The 18,483-nt window shown below is 35.1% G+C and overlaps 2 protein-coding genes across 8 annotated transcripts in view; both read left to right on the forward strand.

The window, feature by feature from the left end:
- The first annotated feature begins 138 nt into the window (after positions 1-138).
- Positions 139-1,730, forward strand: LOC126743120 (SAGA-associated factor 29). Its single transcript, XM_050450085.1, has 6 exons — positions 139-305; positions 368-593; positions 684-803; positions 860-1,021; positions 1,082-1,313; positions 1,417-1,730. The coding sequence occupies exons 2-6, from the start codon at positions 432-434 to the stop codon at positions 1,632-1,634; spliced, it is 894 nt and encodes a 297-aa protein (XP_050306042.1). The 5' UTR covers positions 139-305; positions 368-431; the 3' UTR covers positions 1,635-1,730.
- A 3,277-nt stretch (positions 1,731-5,007) lies between these two features.
- The window catches only part of LOC126743117 (semaphorin-1A), a 628,852-nt gene continuing 615,376 nt past the window's right edge, over positions 5,008-18,483 (forward strand). For all 7 annotated transcript variants that reach the window (XR_007662785.1, XR_007662786.1, XR_007662787.1 and 4 more), the window contains exon 1: positions 5,008-5,435. The gene's annotated coding sequence lies outside the window, so the exon portion shown is untranslated. The remainder of the gene's footprint in view (positions 5,436-18,483) is intronic.

Consider the following 18,483-nt stretch of genomic DNA (forward strand, 5'->3'; position numbering starts at 1 on the left):
GGCATTTATAATATAATTTTCTTAGCATACCTCATGTCTTCACCGAGGATTATAATAAAATTCTTTGATAAACCTGAACTAGACTTGGCAACTCTGTTTGGAACGTCAATGTGACAGCTTTGACGTAAGCCACCTGTCCAACTGACAACTGTCAAGCTGTTTACATATAGCAAGTTTGTTTACACCACACTATTTTTCCTATAAATCAATAAATAAACTAATATTTCACATATATAGCCTGTGTGAATTTAATGTTTTTCGGTCTAATTAATCTGAAGTTACGTCCGACAACTGTGGGCAAATTCGTAAGTTGCCTTCCTCATAAATAATAAATATCTTTTCTCCAGCACACCCTTTATCTATCTAGATTTGCTTCGCTTTGGTATTGGTTTCTTGGTACTCGGCCATTCGATTAAGTAAATTTTTACAAAATGCCATTCACGGCTGACGCTATAGCCGCCCAGCAGGTGCAAGAGAGGCTCAAGTCATTGTTCGGGAGCATTCACGACATCGAGAAGAAAAGAGGTTCATGCGAGCAAAGCATTGCCAACTTGCAAAAGTATAGCGCTGAAGAAAAAGGCCAAAACTCCCAGGTAATAACTCTATAAACTCTCTATTTATTAAATAAGTTATACTGAGCATACTATACTATAATGTAAACTACAGTGATTTGATTTTTATAGAAATCTAAGTCACTTATAAAAGCTGCCATGGTCCACACAGATGCCGAAAGGGAAGCGATACAAAAAGCTTTACAAAAAATTTACGAAATCAGGCAAATTAAAAATGAAAGAAGGATCCAGGTACGAGAAAACCGATTTGCTAAAATTTCCTAAATCTTATTGTCAATAATTTTAAGGCCCGAACTTCTGCGGCCAATAAAGAATCCATAAGGAGAGGCACCTGGATGAAAATGCTACAAACCTCCGCTCAGACTTTACCGCTGTTTGTCGGTAAAGTTGGTGAGAAAGTTCCCCCATTATGTGGGGCAGTGCCACAAGACAAGAACTATGTCGGAAAGGTACCATTTGTTTTTTCTTTTTTGGGAAAGGGGGTTTTTTAATCCATTTTAATTTTTTAGGTAGGCGATATGGTGGCAGCCCTAGTAAAAGGGAGAGAAGAAGAGATGTGGATTTTGGCAGAAATTGTCAGTTACAATACGAGAACCTCGAAATACAAAGTGGACGATATTTTGAAGGAGCAAAATCAGAAAGACAGACACACTTTGAGCAAGAGAAGGGTTATTCCTTTACCGTTAATGAGGGCTAGTCCGGAGACTAATCCGGAGGCCCTATTTCAAAAAGGGACTTTAGGTAAGATAACCTCACATCACCATTTTTTTTATTTATTGATCTGATCATGCCCAGATGGATCAAACACTTTGACATGCTATTAAGTTAAAATCTTCTTTTGTAGTGATGGCCCTATTTCCACAAACCACTTGCTTCTACAAAGCCCTTATAAATAAACCACCACAAACACATGTAGATGACTACGAATTACTCTTTGAGGATCCCTCTTATCCTGAGGGATTTAGTCCACCGTTGAATGTGGCCCAAAGGTATGTCATACAGTGCAAGGAGGAGAAAGGAAGCTCCAGTTCGGTCCAGGAGGATAGTGACTCGGATAGCTAAGTTTCATGTGCATAAATATACCTATTTATATTTATAATGGGTGTGTTAGTACTTAGGTTTATTTTTTTGTTATTAAAATAAGGTTTTTTCTGAGAATAGTTTTGGTTTTATTGGACCTTTTTTGATTAGCAGAATCAGAATTTTTCAGGAGTTAAATGGTTAACATATGAGATATTCAAAGGTAAGTGCTGAGGGTTTAAATGGTTCTATTTTTTCCTCGTTTTATTTTATTGCGGTTTTGGCACGAAATTATTAAAATTTGGCATTTTTAATGTAAAAAAGGTATTCTTAGTTAATGTCGGTAGGAAGCGTCGTTTACGAGAAAATCGACTTTAAAAAAGACCTTTGCAAAAAAACACGCACCATTCAGACATTATATCTGGAATATTTTTTAGTTTTATTAACCGTCACAGATGGCGCTCACAATCAACTGTTTGTTTTTTGTCCTCATACGAGGGGCAAAAATTATCTCATGAACAATCACTACTGTGGGAAACACGGGTCGAGTTAATTTCACGATTTCATGATAACGTTTAATACCCATGAATATTAAATAATTATATTGATTCAAGAAAAAGGGACTCGAGTGGGTTGCCTATAAAAAATGTGACAGAGAGCAGTGACAATCACATTGACGTTTCCTCGCAACTGTCATCTGTCAGTTTTATTTTTTCGTTCCATATTTGGTTTCTATTTCGCCCTGTAGGCTTCGCTAAACATTTTCTGGGCTAATAGTCAAAAAAGAGAATGGAATTGAAAAAAGACGAAGCGAGTTGGCAATGCTTATTTCATGTGACAATGACATTGACGTTTGTTCATAACTGTCACTTGTCTTGTTTATTTTTAAATTTTTATCTCTCTGTTCCCTTTTTACCCCCTGTTTAGTTTCTATTTCGGCATTTAGCCTTCCCTAGCGAACATTTTCTGGACTAATAATCAAAAAAGGGAATGAAATTGAAATAAGACGAGGCGAGTGGTTTACCTATAAATAATGTAGGTATTCATTTCAAATGACAGGGACATTGACGTTTGTTCGCAACTGTCACGAGTCATGTTTATTTTTAAATTTGTATTTAATTGTTCCCTGTTAATCTCCTGTTTGATTTCTATTTCCGTCTTTAGTCTTCATCAGCAAAAATTTTGTAAACTAATAGTTAAAAAGGAAATGGAATTGAAAAATGAGTCGAGTGAGTTGCCGATAAAAAGTATTAGTATTCACTTCAAATGACAATGACATTGACGTTTGTTCGCAACTGTCACGAGTCATGTTAATTTTTAAATTTGTATTTAATTGTTCCCTGTTAACCTCCTGTTTGATTTCTATTACCGCCTTTAGGTCTTCGTTAGCAAACATTTTATAAACTAATAGTTAAAAAGGAAAAATGACGGGTCGAGTGAGTTGCCTATAAAAAGTCTAATTTTACTTTTCAAGTGACAGTGACACTGACGTTTGTTTCCAACTGTCATATGTCTTGTTATTTTTTAAAATTTTTATTTGTTGGTTCCCTTTTTACCCCTCAGTTTGCACTTTGCTTTCTAATTTTGCCTTTAGCCTTCAACAGACGAGGCGAGTGGGTTGCCTATAGAAAGTGTACGATTTCATTTCAAGTGACAGAAGGGACTGACAATGACATTGACGTTTGTTCGTGATTTGGCATGTCATTTTTGATTTCTTACTTATTGTTTACTTCCTTATAGAATTGTATAAATAAAGGGTGGTTAACTTGTGTGTTCATTTCTTGCCTGTTACATACTTTTTTCTTACAACTATTAATAGCAAGAATAAAGTATATCAAGATTGCAGCGCCACGGCAAGGATGCGAACTAGGCCTGCTCATCACTGACATAACCACACTTTTTAAATTAAAATTTACTCATATTTAAAAGACTTATACAGGTACAGTTTTTAATACACATACATAAGTGACATTAATTAATTATTCTTTTAATAAACGAGTCGCTCATATTATGCACCTGTTTTATTTTAACCTGCTCGCTCACTCACTACTCCACTGTGTGTTTTATTGTCCGCACTCCACTGGCCAATATACACACGCTTATTATTCTTGAATATTAAAGTTTTGACCCACGCGCCATCGTTCATTCATTGCGGCTACGTTGCCGCACCTTCTGCCACAAGAATTGCTTCATTAAAGAAGAATAGCCAAGGGTCATGTGCTGTACAACTGTCCCGTGTTGTATGAAAGAGATGGAGAGATATGAGGAAAAAAGGTAAAAGGGTTTACTACCTGAGGACATATCAGATGTTCGATTTAGATTTAAATTTAAGATGTTCCTAAAATTTTCTATACAAGATAACATTCGTTTTGTGATAGCGAGGGGAGATTTGATATAAAAGATATGGCAACGGAGCCTTATAATTTAGGTACCCTCATAAATAAATTCCAAGGAGTGGAGCTTAATTTCTTAAGACCAATAGGGGTTTCCTTAGTGAGTTCCTTATTGAGTTTGAAAATATTAAATTCTTGAAATCCTTGGCTTGGCAACAACGCTGAACAAGTTCTTTAAGTCATAGGTACATTGATACTTTCATTTTGTTACATCTCTCTCTTTTTCTCTTATTAATGGCATAGTTACGTTACTCGGTAACGTATGTCTTATATTACATTATAAGACATTTCTCAAATGAAAGCGCAGTTGTCACGTTTATTCTAAAATATTCAAATAAATTCCTTAAGATTAATTAATATTTTTTTTAACTTATATTGTACGCTATCGCTTTTTATTATTAATTAATTATTTGGTAATTGTCTGGCAGCTTTTACACGTTCATTTATTTTACTAAATTAAGTTGGTATCGCTTTGCTTCCGTTGAAGTTGAGCATTTGATTTTAAATGATCCCAAAGTTTTTGTCTTCTTCCTAACCGCGCTTTTTTGAACTTTCTACTACCTCCAATAGAACTGTGATATTAGCTCATATTTTGTTGTTGCTTGCAGAACCATCTCTTGGTATTTGTTAATAATCCCAAATATAATGATGTAATGCCCAATAAAATAGGTAAATATCTTTTCCTGTTTATTACATATAAAATCAAATCTTGAAGATGTCGGTGAACCAAACACCCTGTATAAATTTATAGATAATTTTTCTTTGTCATAGTCTTTTGACCTGTATAAGACTTTAATTATGGCACCAATAAATTTGTTTGTTGTTTCAGTCGATTATTTAACGCTTTGACCCGGATTTCGTCAGTTTCTTGACATTCATCTGGATGCTACTACTCCAATTTGACTTGACTCCCCCCCTGAAGAAAATTCCTCAACCAAACCGAATTCCTCAACAGTCTGGCAACTTGGCAATGCGGTTTCTTGTTTTTGCCTTGGTAAGTAGCAGCACACGGCAGCCGCGGCAATTCTCTCTCGATCTCGGTCTGTCTCTCTTCAGCGTCGTCCCGAAGGCCCCCGGGGCCCTCTCCCCCGCGACACCGAGCAAGCGCCGTACGCGTCGTCGATATGCACTGGCAATGTGTCCCGTTTAACGTTAAATAATTTAGAAACGAAAATATCGTGTGCGTTTTTGTGTGTCGAGTACGCGTCGTCCAAAGAAACAAGAAAGACAAAAAAAAAAGAAACAAAACGTTTTCTTGTCTAAATCGTTTGGTAAATCCCCCATCGGTTAGTTCGGCGAGTGTCTGTCTCTTTTGGGTTGAAAAGTGCGTTTGTTTACATGCCTGTATTTGGGTGACTATATTATAGTGTGGTTCCGTTTGTTTTTTTCTCGTTCACCCAAGTATTTTGGATATTATCCTTCTTCCAGGCCTTTCAGTCACTTGATTTAAGTAAGTAGATTGCTGTAGACGAGGGTAGTGTTGTTATTTTTTAGGGGTTATATCTCATTTCTTGCCGAGTTTGCTCACTGTCGTCCACCCTATGCAGTAGTTATTGGGGGTTAATTTATTTATACTCCTTTGAAATTCATTATAGGGGTGCTACAGTGGCATTGTTGATGTTTTATTTAAATTATGTATGGATTTTTTTAAGGTTTGTGGCGCCCAACGTAGAACCTTCCCTGTCCTTCTTACGAGTCCCTTATATAGTAATGACGATGTTGTTTTACAATTTAAATGTAATTATTTTTTAATAAATAAATGTCTTATTTTTTAGTTATTTTTTTTTTGGTTCAAAGTTGCAAGAAATGTGGCGCCCAACAGTGGGACTTAATTTTCCTTGAACAACATTTTATGCAAAAACTAGGAACCTAGAAAAATTATATCGTCATATGGGTCAAAAAAAATAAAATTAGTAAGGTAACTTGCCGCCATATTATTGTTTTGAAGTTGACATTTGTTCGTAACTGTCCCTGTTTCGTTTCTATTTAAGCCCTTAACGTTGGCTAACAATTATTTCCTAGAGGAATAGTTAAAAAGGTAATGGAATTGAGAAAAAACCAGGTGAGTGGGTTGCCTATAAAGAGTGAGTGTTTTCATTCAAAGTGACAGTGACATTGACGTTTGTTATGTCATTTGTCATGTTTATTTTTAAAGTTGATTTATTTGTTTTCTTTTCTCTGCCTGTTTGGTTTATATTTCTGTCTTAAACCTTTGCTAACAAATATTTCCCCTGCAAATAGTCAAAAAGCGAATGAAATTTGAAAAAAGACGAGGCGAGTGACTTTTAATCCCTAATTCGGAATAAATATCCATCTGAAATCAAGAAACTGTCTCCTGTCTGTATTTGATCCAAGTACGTTAAAAAAGTTAAATTTCCAGACGATCCAGAGTGTTCTTGAAAGGCAAAGCTGCTAAGATGATGCTCCCTGGAAAGAGGGAAACTAGGCTGAAGAAAGAGAGAGAGAGAGAGAGAGAGAAAATGACATTGACGTTTGTTCGCAACTGTCATTTGTCAGGTTCATTATAACATTTTTATTTCTGCCTTTAGGGGTCGCTAGTAAAATTTGTCTGGACTAATAATAAAAAAGGGAATGAAATTGAAATACAAAGAGTCGTGTGTGGGTTGCCTATAAATAATGTAACTTTTCTCTAAGTCAAAGTGACAGAAATAAGTGACAATGACATTGACGTTTGTTCGAAGTGTCTGAGTCTTCAACTCACAGCGGTCTCTTAGATCTTCGGATTTGTGATTGAGTTACAGCAATTTTTTGAGTAATTTTAATTTTAAAAAAATGTTTGTGCCGTTATTGTGAACCTTAGAAAAAAATGTTATAAGGGTTTTTTGATGATAATTTAATGCTTTAGCTCGTGGTAATTTTTTTTTCTCATTTTTTGAAAATTTCGATTTTTCAAAAAATTTGAGCTGTTTTCAAAGAATCGCCCATAGCTCCTTTAATATGCTATTTAGGGCAAAAAGGGATTCTAGCTTTTCTTTAGGCATTCTTACAAAGAATCCAACGCAATTGTAAAAACCCCAACTTTCCTCATAGTTCCAGAGAAAATTAGGAAATAATGAAAATGGGTTTTCCTGAATTTTCTCGAAAATGGTAATAGATAAAATTGTGAAATATTTTGCAAATTGTAGCTCCTCTCAGGCCCAAAAAATTTTAATTAAACAGTTTTTTTCTCAGCCTCATAGGTTTTCCAAAAAAAAATTAAAACCATTTTTTAGAGAATTTCCCTGCACCTGTAAATTTTGGGTCAAAAATCGTTTTTTTTTTTTGATTTTGCATTTTTAGTTTTTATAAACAATTTTACAGCAAATTTAATAAATTTTCCTCTCCTAAAAAATTTATTTTAAAAATGCCGCCGAATTGTTGAGGGCGATTTTGAAAGCTGGACCTGTCATTTCATTAAACGTCAAAAATAAAATGCAATTTTGCAAAAATCCGTTAAAAATAGAAACAAATTATATTAGTAGTATTAAATCTAAAACCAACAATATATTTTATTATAAACAAGATGTTCAGCACAGGCTGAAAGAGGCTTAATAATTTATATTTGCCGCTTTCTTAATTGTACTTACCTAAAAATCATTTAATTGTCAGCTGTCAAAGAGACAAAAATTATGACAGTTGACAGACATTTAACCCAACCAACTAAAATTATGAAGTCTACACATTAAAGATTTTATAAAAATAAGCTGATTATAATAATTATGCTTGAGCATATATATGCGCTCTTTTTTCAACGCTGTACATAACCTGCAACAAGTTACTCATCAGCTGTCACAATGACAAACATGACACCTCAGTGACAGTTGACAGATCAAATCAACCAGCTGTCAAATATAGGCAAGTATGGCACTGAATATTTGTGGGGGTTAATATAGACACAAAACCACCCCCAGAGTGCCAGGCCACATGACAAAATATTTATACAGTATGCGATGCACCTGGGATCCCAAACCAGTCCGAAAAAAATATACATTTGATCCGTTTTGAAATGTCCCCGTCCGGCGGTCACATAATTTATTTTAATACATCGGAAGGAAAGAATGATATATGGTAAAACATTGCCGCACCAGAACCGCATAAATTTAAATTTTAAACAGTACGTCTTTAAAAAAGGTCGTGGCATTTATTACCCCGGGTAGGTATAATGCGTTCTATGGGACTTTCCTGATTCTAAAGACTTTTAGGGGCTTAAATTAAATTAATTGGAGATGTGTGTGTGTGTGTGGGGCTTTATGAATTATTATTATTTAAATTATTTTGTAAAAGGGCAATTCTCACCATTTCAGTTTCCCTTCACCCCAGCCCCCTTCACAAACAAATCTTTTCAATATGGCCGCTGACCTTGACGATAAATAAACATTCTCATTGGTTCAAATTTGACACTTACCAAAAACAAACAACCCCATTTGGCGGGAAGTTTAAAACTCCATATTGAGCCTTGAACTGTTTATTATCGATAACTCGGGGTATTTCACCGCTTTTTATCTTGACACACAAAACACAGTGGCCCTGTTATAAGTGGAACCTTATCGGCGGTGCATTTTTATTTAATGAATGAACAGGTAAGGAGTGTTTATGTACATACAGATTAGGAGTTGCTTTAACAGGTGTTATATGCTGTAATATTTTTGAAAAGGCTTAGATTAAGTTGACAAATGATTAAACATTCGATAAAGAAAGAGAGATTTTATTCAAGCGCCATCTAAATAACATAATAAATAAGGAAATTGTAATGCGGCAAGAAATAGTGCATGAACGGAATCGTGTCGGTATTTTCGTAATTCTCGCCCAGGTCAAAGTTCACCACATACAAAACTCAATCCTGCAATCTAAATCCGACCACAATAAAAGGAAAAAAAACTCTTCATCAATCATTAGGTTTCTCCATGTAAGGCTGCGAGAAATATCTAATATACACGTCCAGCATAGAATAACTCGCCTAAAGGCCTTATTCCGACAATAATAATAATAATATTGTCGGCGAAATAAAAGCGACCCGGTTTATTATCTCTCTAATGTAAAAAGAACTGATTCAATATCGTAAATGTGGCTGCTTGAGCGTGATATTACACATGTCTTCAATCAATGGCGGACTATTATAAATTAAATCGTCAAGTGGGTACACTTTGAGGTTATGACCTCCTTAGAATTGGAGTAAATGTACGGTGCCCTATTTACATTAATTTGACAGATCGTTCGTCGAGTTAAAAAACTATCTACTGTCTTTGTACCTGTGCTTCATTTGTCATTGTTTTCTGCGTCACACTTTTAATAAATTAAACTCGGCAATTCAATGGCATCATCACAGAACACAAATATATTATAGGTACAAACTCAAATAGTTTGACAATGACAAATGACGTTCTATCAGTCAATGTCAACTCCCTGTCAAATTTGACAGACGATTCCGATTTTCACCACACAAGCTTCATACACGTGGGCATCATTTAGTAAATTAATGACAAAAACGTTCATTCATGCCCAAAAAGTACGTAACCCAACTTACAGTTTTCTTAACCTAAGATAATTGACAGTTCCCAATATCCATTAAAATAGCTCTTTCTGTGTGTCTCAACAATGTAAACTGTCTACATGTGTAGATGAAGGTGTTTTATTTTAATAGCAACTATAGGACTCCCAATATTGTAGCATAATTTCTTTTACATGTGGTGCCACCTCATAGAGACAGTTCAAAACTTTTAAAGAGAAAAAAACTATGCGTAGCTCACTATTGTCATTGACTTTTTAGAGGTTATGTACAAACGCCAGCCAATGACGTCAAGATTATTTGACTATAGACATTTCTACACGTCGTCCAAATTTCGGATGACAATTGACAGATCCGTTGTCAATGTCAAAAATGACATTTCACCGTCTGTATTATCTTGAAACAGTATTTTTTCATGTTACCTGACTCCCTAAAAAGCGGAATTTAAAAGTATGTATACATCGAAATAATTACGTTGCGCGAGTTATGTTCTTGTTACAGAACGTTTTAAAAAACTTGTATTTCATTAAAACACATTGAAATTAAGGTGAATATAATGAACAGCATAAATATGCTTAAATACTAATGAGCGCATAAACACGCGGATCACGCCTTACCTGTCAACTGTTTTCGCAAGTGCGTGACAGGTGACAGTTTTGAAATGTCAAATTGATCGACATGGCATGTGGCGACGTCATGGCATAGGCGGCAAATTTGAATTTGCGGATCATTATTTAGTTTGTGCTCGCTTAGCGGCTTGTAATAAAAATTATATATGTTTTTAAATACCATGATCAATACAGATATAAAATTACATATTTTCAGTTTCGTGTTTGTGACCCAATATCTTCAATATTGCGGAGGGTTGTAGCCCCACCCTACAACAGAAATAAAACAGAAACCTGTTTACTTAAATGTCGACGTTTCGACTTATATTAAGTCATCCTCAGGACACTAAGTCTAGGTTTATTATAACTAAAGAAATTTATTTAAACTAAGTAATTTGTACTGAAAAAAAATAAATAAAAAAAAGGTTTATCGAGCTAGGAATCGAACCCAGCAAATCAAGTATATCCAGTTGATTTGAGGCATGAAATTTGGCATTGGGCAAGTAAATCCTTCTCAGGCTGTTGTCGTCACAAGTGAACTAATAAAACGTAATCAACTACTAAATGTAACCCTCGTATTCGAGACACACCATGGTCTATTTGATGCATGGATTATGGTAACTTCGTTCTATCAGTCAATGTCAACAACTGTCTGTCAGCTCCCTGTCAAATTTGACAGACGATTCTGATTTTCACCACACAAGCTTCATACACGTGGGCATCATTTAGTAAATTAATGACAAAAACGTTCATTCATGCCCAAAAAGTACGTAACCTAACTTACAGTTTTCTTAACCTAAGATAATTGACAGTTCCCAATATCCATTAAAATAGCTCTTTCTGTGTGTCTCAACAATGTAAACTGTCTACATGTGTAGATGAAGGTGTTTTATTTTAATAGCAACTATAGGACTCCCAATATTGTAGGATAATTTCTTTTACATGTGGTGCCACCTCATAGAGACAGTTCAAAACTTTTAAAGAGAAAAAAACTATGCGTAGCTCACTATTGTCATTGACTTTTTAGAGGTTATGTACAAACGCCAGCCAATGGCGTCAAGATTATTTGACTATAGACATTTCTACACGTCGTCCAAATTTCGGATGACAAATGACAGTTCCGTTGTCAATGTCAAAAATTACATTTCACCGTCTGTATCATCTCGAAACAGTATTTTTTTCATGTTACCTGACTCCCTAAAAAGCGGAATTTAAAAGTATGTATACATCGAAATAATTACGTTGCGCGAGTTATGTTCTTGTTACAGAACGTTTTAAAAAACTTGTATTTCATTAAAACACATTGAAATTAAGGTGAACAAATAATATGAACAGCACAAATATGCTTAAATCCTAATGAGCGCATAAACACGCGGATCACGCCTTACCTGTCAACTGTTTTCGCAAGTGCGTGACAGGTGACAGTTTTGAAATGTCAAATTGATCGACATGGCATAGGCGGCAAATTTGAATTTGCGGATCATTATTTAGTTTTTGCTCACTTAGCGGCTTGTAATAAAAATTATATATTTTTTTAAATACCATTATCAATACAGATATAAAATTAAATATTTTCAGTTTCGTGTTTGTGACCCAATATCTTCAATATTGCGGAGGGTTGTTGGGTGGGGTCAGAAATAAAACAGAAACCTGTTTGCTTAAATGTCGACGTTTCGACTTATATTAAGTCATCCTCAGGACACTAAGTCTAGGTTTATTATAACTAAAGAAATTTATTTAAACTAAGTAATTTGTACTGAAAAAAAATAAATAAAAAAGAGGTTTATCGGAGCTAGGAACCGAACCCAGCAAATCAAGTATATCCAGTTGATTTGAGGCATGAAATTTGGCATTGCGCAAGTAAATCCTTCTCAGGCTGTTGTCGTCACAAGTGAACTAATAAAACGTAATTAACTACTAAATGTAACCCTCGTATTCGAGACACACCATGGTCTATTTGATGCATGGATTATGGTAACTTCGGAGTGAGTTTGTGCAAGTAGCACATGCTTAGCTTTGCTTTTGGGCAACCTTGGATCCACCTCGTTTACCTGTCAACTCACACACTATCAAATTATGAGGTTATGTTGACTCTTCACGGGGGATTGACGTTGACGTATACACATTGACGGCTAAATTTACATTTACATTCCAACGTTGTCGGATTTAAGGAGTCGCCTTTAATTTTCTTGATTTATTTTCTCATATCAATTCCAACAAAGGCTTGATTAATTAAAAGCGACAATTCAATTCCGACCGATTTAAACAGCGGTTTTTCCTTTCGGGCATCAATTTACAAAAAAAAAAAATCAAACGCCGCCCCCTTCCCATTGCCCGCCGCGTCATATGGTCACCGGTTAAACTTTTTGTCGTTTTATTACCCTTTTTTTACTGCGAGAGGGAGAGGGAAGGGGCGATAATCGCGATCGAATCGACGCGATTTTAGCCGCCATAAAAACATTTTCATTACGACATTTAACGATGAGACGCGCGTATTCAATTAAAACAACGATAAACGAGCTTTTGCTTTATTAATAAAAAATCACAACCCTATAAATGGACAAACCCTTAATTATATGGTGCGGCAGGTAACCCTAAACTAATTCCATCCCTTTTAATTATTAACATCAATTAGATGATTGCATGGAGACCTCGGGGCGGTGTATTTGTTATTTAGTTCAGGTTATACCGGTCAGCTAATTAATAAAGTATTATGGAAAGTTTTACGGGGGTGTAGGTTATAATTTTCATTTAATTTGCCCGGGTAACCTTAGTGCTTTTATTAGCTCACTTTGGACTTAGTATGTTATACAGTGTCGCCAAATTTAAGCAACAACAGCCTGAGGAGCTTCTACTTGCACAAACACACTCCGAGGTTGCCAAGTTTCTTGCATCAAATAGTGTCCTGTGGTATGTCCTGAACACGAGGCTGCTGATCCCGGGTTATTTTTATTTATAATATTACTTCTGAAAAAAAAATCTTATTACAAGCTCCTGAACGAACACAAACTAAATAAAGTTCAAGAAATTCAAATTTGCCGCCTATATTAAATAAACTCTTGTCAAATAAGTTGACTGAATTGACAAGACACTTGTCACTTGTCGCTAGTGAAAACAGATGACAGATAAGGGGCGATTTGCATGATTGAAAAAATTACGTATTCAGTGTTTCTTTCTTAGACTGAAAAATGTAAATTTTAAATTGACGGATCGCATATTAAAAACGAGTTTTTGCTCGCTCATACATATACATAGAAATAATTAATAAATGTATAAGCAACACACACAACCCCCTAAAAAAAGCTAAAAAACCGCCACTTTTAATTTCGAAAGGTGGATATAGAAGGACCGCATCCCCTTTCATCTTTTTTAATTTCTTCCATGAAAGTTTTATGTTTATAAGCACGACGAGACCATGAAAGCGAGCCGCTTTAATTCGAAGCGAACCGGCGAGTTCGGGGGAAGCGAGGGGGGGCAGCACGCTTCCGGTTTTTGATCCCGATCCGGTTTTTTGGAAACCGGAAAATGGAAAACTGGCCTCCGGACCGAAATCCGCCGATCCCGGAAGGTCAAGTTATATCGGGGATTTGTTCCGTCTGTTACGTGAATAATACGCTATTGTTCGGTCATAGAAATTTCCCGGTCTGGCAACGTCGCATTTTAACGTACGCCATCTTGCGTGAAAATCAAAAAAAGGCCTCAAATTCCACGTGACAGGAGAGACTGCATATTCATTTTACACTATTGGAGACTGTCGGTGAGATTGTCATTATATGGTTGTACTGTGGCGCCACCTAACGTCCTTAATAGTAGCTAGTGGGTGAAAAGGGCGGCAAATTCAAATTTTTATGATTTCTGGATTTCTGGTTAATTTGACTAAATAAAACGCGATTTCACGTTTGTATCTTAATATCTGAGGCGTATATGATTAAAAACGCCGAAGATAACTCAAAATCCAGAAAATAAATTTTTCAAAATTTGCACACGTAATCTTGGACTAATTTGATTGGACACCTATTTCAGCGTTTTTTGAAAAATGTACAGGGTGTTAAGAAAAAGTGAATTTTTGAGGAAAGAAATTGTTTTTCCAAAATTTTTTCACAACATGCTCATAACTTAAAATCTAGACCAAATAAAATTTTGAAAATTTGCACACGTAATCTTGGACTAATTTGATTGGACACCTATTTCAGCGTTTTTTGAAAAATGTACCGGGTGTTAAGAAAAAGTGAATTTTTGAGGAAAGAAATTGTTTTTCCAAAAATTTTTCACGAATTGCTCATAACTCAAAATCCAGACCAAATAAAATTTTGAAAATTTGCACACGTATCCTTGGACTAATTTGATTGGACACCTATTTCAGCGTTTTTTGAAAAGTGTACAGGGTGTTAAGAAAAAGTGAATTTTTGAGGAAAAAATTGTTTTTCCAAAAATTTTTCACGAAATGCTCATAACTCAAAATCCAGACCAAATAAAATTTTAAAAATTTGCACACGTACTCTTGGACTAATTTGACTGGACACCTATTTCAGCGTTTTTTGAAAAATGTAACGGGTGTTAAGAAAAAGTGAATTTTTGAGGAAAGAAATTATTTTTCCAATAATTTTTCACGAAATGCTCATAACTCAAAATCTAGACCAAATAAAATTTTGAAAATTTGCACACGTATCCTTGGACTAATTTGATTGGACACCTATTTCAGCGTTTTTTGAAAAATGTACAGGGTGTTAAGAAAAAGTGAATTTTTGAGGAAAGAAATTGTTTTTTCAAAAATTTTTTACGAAATGCTCATAACTCAAAATTCAGACCAAATAAAATTTTGAAAATTTGCACACGTACTCTTGGACTAATTTGACTGGACACCTATTTCAGCGTTTTTTGAATAATGTACAGGGTGTTAAGAAAAAGTGAATTTTTGAGGAAAGAAATTGTTTTTCCAAAAATTTTTCAAGAAATGCTCATAACTCAAAATCTAGACCAAATAAAATTTTGAAAATTTGCACACGTACTCTTGGACTAATTTGATTGGACACCTATTTCAGCGTTTTTTGAAAAATATACAGGGTGTTAAGAAAAAGTAAATTTTTCAGGAAAGAAATTGTTTTTCCAAAATTTTTTCACGAAATGCTCATAACTCAAAATTCAGACCAAATAAAATTTTGAAATTTTACACACGTAATCTTGGACTAATTTGATTGGACACCTATTTCAGCGTTTTTTGAAAAATATACAGGGTGTTAAGAAAAAGTGAATTTTTGAGGAAAGAAATTGTTTTTCCAAAAATTTTTCACGAAATGCTCATAACTCAAAATCCAGACCAAATAAAATTTTGAAAATTTGCACACGTACTCTTGGACTAATTTGATTGGACACCTATTTCAGCGTTTTTTGAAAAATGTACAGGGTGTTAAGAAAAAGTAAATTTTTGAGGAAAGAAATTGTTTTTCCAATAATTTTTCACGAAATACTCATAACTCAAAATCTATACCAAATAAAAATTTGAAAATTTGCACACGTAATCTCGGACTAATTTGATTGGACACCTGTTTCAGCATTTTTCGAAAAATGTACAGGATGTTTAGGAAAAAGTGAATATATGACAAGTGATGATTTTTTCAAAATTTTTTGCCTATAATTCAAAAACTAGCTAAAATAAAATTTTTAAAATTTGCACTTATGTTCCTGGACTAAATTGAGCGTTTCTAACCCGTTTTAGCCATTTTTCAAAAATGTTTAGGGTGTTACTAAACATTTTTCACTATTACACTTAACCTCACAAAAAAACTAGGTTATATAACCAACACGAATATAACAGAGAACTAGCTCAGACCCTCACTATGGACACTAGTTCAGTGTCTCCCGCTAGACAGCACTGTTCATTCAATTTAAAACAATATCGACAAAAAGTACACTCGCATTTATTTCAAACCCTTATCGAAAAGCTCGAATATCGTTTTATTGCCCCTTTCAATAAAGACGCGAGTTCACTTAAGATATTACTAACACCCCACTCACTCAATGATCCCCATGTACACTTACCGAAAACGGGATGGGGTTTCTCAAACATTTTTCCACACAAACACCGAAGAGGTGAAATATAGTCCGATGGGCGCCGCGACGTCTTCGTTTAAGTCTGGCACCGACGACGACGACGACGGCGGCGACGTCTTATGGAGAAATGTCCTTTTTTTATTACAACTGGTTTGATAATTCACCTATAAAACTTACTCACTCTTAACCTAAAAAATGTTGCCCTTTCTTACCTTCATTCACGTATGTATGATGAATTGCAGGAAAAGTAGTAAAGGCCCAAATAAAAAGAGAAGAAGAAGTTCAGTACGTCAATGAAGTCAAGAGAGGGCAGCATTTTTAGGTTAAGGCACTTCTACTTCTTCTTCTTTTTTTACATGAATATTTAAGCATTTAAATAGGAAGGGAAATGAGGCAAAGAATGTATGAAAATAAGGGATATTAAGACTTTAAGGAGTGAGGGAAATGCCCAAACAAAAAGAGAAAAAGAATTTTAGTACGTCAATGAAGTCCAGAGAGGGCAGGATTTTTAGGTTAAGGCACTTTTTCTTCTTCTTCTTCTTCTTCTTTTTCTTACTTAGACTTAGACTTTAAGAAATGAGGGAAATGCCCAAACAAAAAAAAGAAGAAGATTTCACCATTACGTCAGTATAAGGTTAAGAGACATGCTATATTTTTAGGTTAGAATTATTCTTCTTCAAAAAATACATGCTTGGTCTAAGCACACAAAATTTCATCGTGCCTGTCAGGAGCAGTTAAAGAACAAATTATTATACAAATAAAACAGAAATAAATCAACTAATCAACAAATGACTCAATAAACTTCGTCGCTCCCACGTTCAGGTATCCGAAGTACTCCCACTCACACTTTCGCGCCTTTAAAGAGTCAATCGCGGGCAATTTGTCTAATGCCCTTTACCGATCTTCCGGCTCTTATCTTGTCATTCTAATTTTATTACCTCATAAAAGTCCCCTATAAAAACACGAAAATTATTCCTGATTCAGTCGACTGACTCACGAACCATAACCGGGGACCATAAAAATGTCTAGAGACACCTTCAACCTGCCCGTTGTTTAGTACCCCTGGTAATTTTTTGTTACCGTTTTCACAGATCGTTAAAATTATGTGTTGTGGGTTAGAGGCGTAAATTATTGTTTGCACATTTTTGGCGCCCAACAAAAAAAAAAGAGTTGACAGTGACCTATTCAAGCTACTAGCTAGGATACACGGTATTGCGTAAAAATATATTATGCTTATATTAATCACCCATGATGGTATGCAATAAAAAGTCGATAAATTAAGTACATGGAAATAACCGCCTTTTAATGGTCGACAAATGTGCACATTAGGAGCAACGGAAATTTGTATTACGAAGGTTAACCCATTGTAAATATTTGTTTAACGAATAAACGAGGAATTTTAACAACATTTCCGTTTATGTTAAAAATGGACGCCGCCCGCTATTTAAAATTAGCAACAAATATAAGGACCCAGGATTGTTGCCAAGCTATCAATGAAACATTGAACGTCCTTTAAATGTTCGTTTAATTATTGTGAGGTTAGAAATTCTGATTTCCCATATATTGAAGACTTCCCTGTTTTAGACCTCAGACACTGTGACCTCATCGGTTCAGACAAACCGTTAAACCACCTTGAAATTCTTTATGTAACAATTGAACTAAACAGAATATTTTATCATGTTTTTGACGGTGATAACTTATCGGAATTGCCGGAAGTGCAGCAGTATATCGATAAGTCGACTCATTGCATAACGCTCCTCATCCTCCCCGCACAAAATTGCGGTTTTCCGCCGTACTGTTAAATATTTAGAAGTAGAAATTTCTCATGGGGTGCCAAACAAAGTCCCACTACTCCCAACAAAACGGGGAGCCAGTTTGATGAATGCTACTTTGTATTCATTGCGGCGCTATTTTAAATTTGCATTTCGTCTTCTCTTGGCGGCCATTGTGTCTCATTGAAAAAGCGCAATTTTTCTCGTTTTACCCGGATACTTGGCTATTTTATTACCAGTATTATTTTCACGTGTGCAGGACCGAATTTTCCAGAAGCCTGCTATTTATAACAGACACTTTTTAGGAAAATAAAATAATTAATTTAAGATCCTTAAAATAAAACCCTATCAAACCAACCCACGTCTATGGCATACATTGAAAAAGAAACCCAAATGATATGACAAATATTGTTCCACTAGTCAATGTCAACAACGTCATGTCTGTCAATTTTGCCAATCAAGATGGCCGACAGACGATTCCGATCCGTCCTATACAAGCTTCATACATGTGCCGCCGATCTTTAAAACGTCAATCAATGTCACATTTCAAGTTGTCACTTG

This window comes from Anthonomus grandis, chromosome 12 (genome assembly GCF_022605725.1).
Source record: "Anthonomus grandis grandis chromosome 12, icAntGran1.3, whole genome shotgun sequence".
In the NCBI taxonomy this organism is placed as follows: Eukaryota; Metazoa; Arthropoda; class Insecta; order Coleoptera; family Curculionidae; genus Anthonomus; species Anthonomus grandis.